The 5,903-nt window shown below is 42.9% G+C and overlaps 1 protein-coding gene across 1 annotated transcript; it reads right to left on the minus strand.

The window, feature by feature from the left end:
* Window positions 1–1,461: 1,461 nt before the first annotated feature.
* LOC141550112 (GTP-binding protein Di-Ras2-like) lies at window positions 1,462–5,015 on the minus strand. The gene has a single exon (XM_074280379.1). It carries the CDS (start codon window positions 4,955–4,957, stop codon window positions 4,202–4,204), a length of 756 nt encoding a protein of 251 aa, XP_074136480.1. The 5' UTR covers window positions 4,958–5,015; the 3' UTR covers window positions 1,462–4,201.
* Window positions 5,016–5,903: the final 888 nt, after the last annotated feature.

Below are 5,903 nucleotides of genomic sequence, written 5' to 3' on the forward strand. Positions count from 1 at the left end.
GTTTTACTGTAATTGTAATACTAATTAAAGCAGACTAAATTCCAAAAGAGAAAATAGCAAAGAGCAGAGAGCAAACAAGTCTACTTTGGGGAGTCAGATAAAGTGGGCTCCAAATTAATTGTCCACGAGTATTTTTTTTAACCAATTGTTAATTAAAGAAGCAATTCAACTGAAAAAGACAATCATGATTAGGTCCAATGAGGAAGAGTCTTGGGAATTGGGTAAAAAGGGTTAATGATGGTATCAGGCTGTCCAGAAACTAACTCTCTGGACGATGAAAGACTTAATATTCAATGAATCCCACTCCTATCACCATTAAATGCCAAACCCTAAAATAAATCGAAGTTGTAAGTGGAAGAATAAAGCAACTTTGAGATAACAGGGTAGCAAACCGACACTGGGGTATGTCCCATGAGAGTGCAATGGATTTCCCAAACCAGAAACCCATTTAAAAAAAAAAAAAAAAAAAAAAAAAAGGTCCTTATGGTCTAAGGAGGAGAGGGAAAAGGAGATAGTATGAAATAGCAAGTCCTGGTCATGAGATACCAGCCACTCTTGATAACCTAAGCAAGGAAAACTGTTTCCTTCTGATTGTTTTGCCCTTCATGACATAAATCCCCATGGTAAGGGTAAGGGCATAAGGAGCTACTATCTGATTAAAACTTATGAAGAAAAGTTATAGGGTGGGACTTAAGCTGTATTAATGCTAGGAGCCCTCAGAATGCTTCTGTGAAGCTTCTGTTTAACTCCTAAGGTATATGAGGGCTGAGAAGGACTGGAAATGATTCATTCCATCTTTGATCTTATATACCTTAGTATCATTATAGCATACTGAATATGTGTGAACTAGAGAACCATCATCTCATCAATTCACTGAGTTAATATCTTGTTTCAAGTATACTTTTCCAGAGTTCCGGCCCTCTACAAGCTGTGAATCAAGGTAGAAATGCAAGGACACCTGGAATCTGAACATTGCTAGAATGGTTAAGAATTAATATTAATTTGATATTAAAATTTTTCTATAATGGAGTAGGGAGGAATAGATATAGAAATTAAGATAAGATTAAGAATAGCATTTTTATACAACCACCCAACTCCTTTGCAGAGATAAGAGATTCATGAGTGTGATATACTGCATATATTTTCAGACTTTTCTGACATATGAATTAGTTTTGCTGATTTTCCCACTCTTCCTTTTCTTCTTTAAGAATACCACTTGTTGGGGCAGCTAGTTGGTGTAGTGGATAGAGTACCAGCCTTAAAATCAGGAGGACCTGAGTTCAAATCTGGTCTCAGACACTTAACACTTCCTAGCTGTGTAACCCTGGGCAAGTCACTTAACTCCAATTGCCTTAGGAAAAAAAAAAATACCACTTGTTTATCAGGGATGATTTAGGGGGTAGGAAAGGGGAAGAAAGGATCTTGGGAGAAATGTTGGTGACATAAAGAAAACAAAAGATATTAATTAAATTTTTTATTTTAAAAAAGAGTGATAACTGAATAATCAGTGGTGAGACACACAGTTAGGACTGGGGAAAGATGGAACAGATAAGCAACATTTTCAGAACAGTTAAAAATTAGATATACTATCTCCCTACCCCCACCAGAAGCATTTAGATAGAAGCCAGTGTTTTAACCTTTATGAAACATTTCCTCACATTTATTATTAATTTTAGAAGGGAAGCCTCAGAAGAACCCAAAAATGGTTAAAAGAACAGAATTGTCTTTTGAGAACATATTCAAACCTTCTATAATGTATTTAGTCCATGAATATTTGTGTCTGACCTAAAAAGTGGAAATTTCTGAAAGTGAAATGGGCTTACCAGGACATACATACATGTAGCACACATCATTGTAAATAGCACTAGGTTTGACAAATGTTGAAAAGATAACTAATAGTAACTTGTGATAACTATTGTATACCCTTTATGATAATAAGTCTGATAATCTTGTGTAGTGTCTACTTTAAGAATGATTAACCCTAAAATGACTATGTTTCAGATCAACAAACAAGAGACCAGACTGGGAAGCAAGAAGAGGAAATATGGATGGGTGGGGCCTTCCCTTCCCTTTGTAAATAGGAACAAATGGGCTTTAGTAATTAGAAATGGATGTATGGCCAAATACAAAGATCCTGGTGATTTCCTATAAAGTTCATGAATTTATTTGGGGAAATTGCTTACACTTATTAGTTAGTAATATAACAACAAAAATTGTTCTCTTCTTCCTAAGACTGAAAAAACTTTCTCCAAACTTCTTGAATCTTTGAAAGTAAAGGAGAAAGACAGGAACAGTGGTAAGTGGCCTGTTTGTACATGTCCTTTTGCAGAGCTGTATAAAGTTCCTATATTCCTTTACTGAAAAACTTGTAATGGTCATATAGCTAAAGTTTTACAATGGATTTTATACATATCATCTCATTTGAATCTCACAACAACTTTGTGAAGTAGGTGCTATTTTTCCCATTTTATATATAAGGGCAGTTCAGAAAAGCTAAACACCTGGTGGAACAGCTAATAGGCATCAGAGGCAGGATTTGAACCCACATCTTCCTAATTTACTCTATTTACCATACCACTGTGCCTTATTAGGAAAGAGTTTCCTCTTCCTTTTTCTTAAAGAACTATAAACCTGTGTTCCACTTTACCCTATTCCTTCCTCAAAAAACTTTTAATGATGAAGAACTTTTATTTCAAGTATCTGTACAGTGTTGGACTTAATCTTAGACAAAATTTGGAGAAGGAAATGGTAAATTACTCCAAAATTTTTGCCAAGAAAACCCCAAATGGAGCCACAGAGTCAGACTTGACTGGGAAAACAACAACAACAACAACAACAACACTGGACTTAACTAGGCAAAACTGCTGAGCTATGGAAGATTTGAATCAGAAGTTTAAGTCTTTATTCTAATACTTATTACTGTTACAAGTAATTTAACATTTAAGTCAGTTTCTTTTTCTGTGATATAGAGATAATGGCATTTGTACTGCTTGCCTTAAGGGATGGCTGTGAGGATCAAATGAAAAAGGGACCTAGCTAAGGGATGCCGATGATCTGTCTTCGAAAGAGAAAGCATTGTCCTTGGAGTCATGCACAGAAACTAACAAGCTGTGTGACTCTGGGGCGCTTTTCCTCAGCTGTAACATGGGAGTGATAGCACTTACCTCAGTGTTGTGAGGATCTGAAGAAGGTAATAGGCAGGAAACTTTAGCTCTGTAATCAAACTTTAACTGAAGGAGGAGGGAACTCCTTTACTGTAATTAATAGAAATTTATTTACAAATATTTACACCCAACCTCAGGGACATAGTCCTGAATTAGAGGAATCAAATTTGTATACCAAATATAGGTGCACATGCATGCAACAGTCAGTCCTTGCCCCTGAACGGTTTACAACCTACAAGCTAAAACAACGGGGATGCTTAAGAACGTAGCAGCTGCCAGGGTATCACGGAGATAGAAGAAAACAACTGTTAATGGTGTCCCTAGAAGATAACCCGCCTGCTCCCGCACAAATGATTAAAGTTCCGGGCGTTGCAAACGGAGCGATTAAATGTAACCTTGACAGCTTAGCACGGATGCTATTTTTTCAGAGATCTGTCACTTTAGGCACTTTCCACTGTATAGCTAAGAAAAGAGCGTCTCCTATTCATAGTGTGAGGGGATTGGAGCTGGAAGGAATCTTCGAGCCCCATCTTCCTCACAGAGCCCCCCGATTTAAGTCCATGGAAGACGCTGGGTTTTTTGTTGTTTTTTACAGCTATTCTACCCCAAGTCCAGTCCCAGTCTTCTGTGGGACCAGCGTCCCCACAACGGTCCAGCAGCCCACACTTCAGTACCAAACTGCAGCTTCAGGACTTTCGGGTTGTTCATATTTGGCACCCCGTTTTCCACCCCGCCCATCCAAGAACAGGAACGCTGGCACGGTGGACACATAACCCCACACCGACCTAACCACGCAGGGACGAGCCAAGTTTGGGGCCGGGTTTCCCGGGGCCCAGCAAACAGCTCACCTGCGCCCCTCACCGGGAAAGGCGAGTCAGCAGCGGCAGGATACCCGCAGCAGCTTCAGCCAGGGGATGGATGGTTCAAGAGTATGAACCCAAGTGGCGGAGAGAGCTGAGAAAGGGAAGGGCACTAAGCTGGGGCCGTGCTTTCTCTCGCTGGGTTTGGGGCGCTCAGAGAAAAGGGAGCCGCGAGCGCTAAGACACGGCGCAGCTGTGGCGCTTGCGCATCACGGCTCGGGACGTGGAGCCCGTCCCCACCGCCCCATCGGGAGCTGCTACTGGGAAAGTCTGGCGGCGCCGGCGAAGCGCTGGGCTGAGGCGGCTCAGGTGGCAGGGCAGGTGCACGAGCTGCAGGAGCTCCTGGAACAGGCTCAGCACGTTCTCTCCTCGCTTGGCGGACGCCTCGAGGTAGATGCCGCCCCACTCGAGCTCCACGGCGGCGATCACGGCGTCGGGGAAGCTCCCACCCGGCGCCAGGTCGCTTTTGTTGCCCACCACCACGATGGGCGGCGGGCTGGGCGCTTCCCCCTTGGTCTCCAGGATCTCGGCGCGCAGCCGCCGCACCTCCTGGAAGGACTCCGGTTCCTGAAGCGAGTAGACTAGGGCAAAGGCGTCCCCACGGCGGATCCCCAGCTGCCTCATAGCCGGGAACGAATAGCTGCCGCTCGTGTCCATGATCTCCACGCGCACCTGCTGCGCGTCCAGTTCATACTCCAGGCAGTGCAGCTCCTCCACCGTGCGCTTGTGCTGGGACTCAAATGTGTCAGCCAGGAAGCGCTGGATCAGCGCGGTCTTGCCCACGCCAGCCGCGCCAAAGAAAACCAGGCGCACGCTGGACTTGGGTTTGGTTGGGTTCAGGGCCATGGGGTCGGAGCTTGAGGGATCCTGTGAAGGACAGACCTGCACGAATAGATGCGACACCAGAGTGAATCTCAGAGCTAGGGATCTCATAAAAATAAATCTTCCTTTGACCAACTTTCCCTCAATAAAGCGTCTGACCCTTGCTATCCTGATTTTATAGTATGCGTTAGCCAATGAAGGCCCGGGGAGGGCAACCCAGACGGAAAACGGCTATTGGTTAAAAGAAAATGCATACCTTTAAAAAGACTCCCCTCTCCCACTTACTTCCTCCTCATCCCTCCCACTTACCTCTTCCCTTTTAACCCCTTTCCTTCCTTTCTTCTCACCTGGTCACCTACTGTTTGGAGTTTCACTGATCCTAAGATCCTAAAAAGCTCCACCCACAGGGTTCCGAAGCCTTAGTTCACTGGGCAGACAGGATTGAAGACGGAGAGACTCGGGTCTGGTCGAATTCGCCAATTTGGGGAGCCGACAGACTCTGGTTAAGTCAGGGAGCAGCGAAGACAATGTATCTTTTTTTTTTTTTCTTTTTTCTTTTTAAACAAACAAAAAAGACAATATTTAGAAATTCAGAAAAGTAAACCTTCTATCGTAGTCCTACTAATTAAATCACGATATTCAAAGATTACCCCTGCTGGGGTAGATGTAGGAAGAGGTACACAAATTTCCTCGCCTGTAAACTTCTAGGGACAACAGAACTTGAGGTTATGGCTTGTTCACGGAGGTGTGTGTGTGTTTATAGCAGCTCAAGTGAACAATAAAAACTGTGTTCTGAGCAGCGCTTGGCATTAATGGCGATACAAGAAAAACAGTAACAAGATTTATAGAGCACCTGCACAGATGTCTCATTTAGTCCTCGGAACAACCTAACTGGAAAAATACAGCCAAATAAGTTTATTCCTTACCACTTGCAAAGCTACTGATTGTAAATTGAACTTCAGCTTTGGCTTCCTTTTCCTTCTCCACAGTTGTAAACTTAAACTCAAATGTTATTAAGAAACTTTTATTATCTGCAAAGTGACATCTCCTGGAATGT

The sequence above is a fragment of the Sminthopsis crassicaudata genome, chromosome 1 (assembly GCF_048593235.1).
Source record: "Sminthopsis crassicaudata isolate SCR6 chromosome 1, ASM4859323v1, whole genome shotgun sequence".
Taxonomy (NCBI): domain Eukaryota; kingdom Metazoa; phylum Chordata; class Mammalia; order Dasyuromorphia; family Dasyuridae; genus Sminthopsis; species Sminthopsis crassicaudata.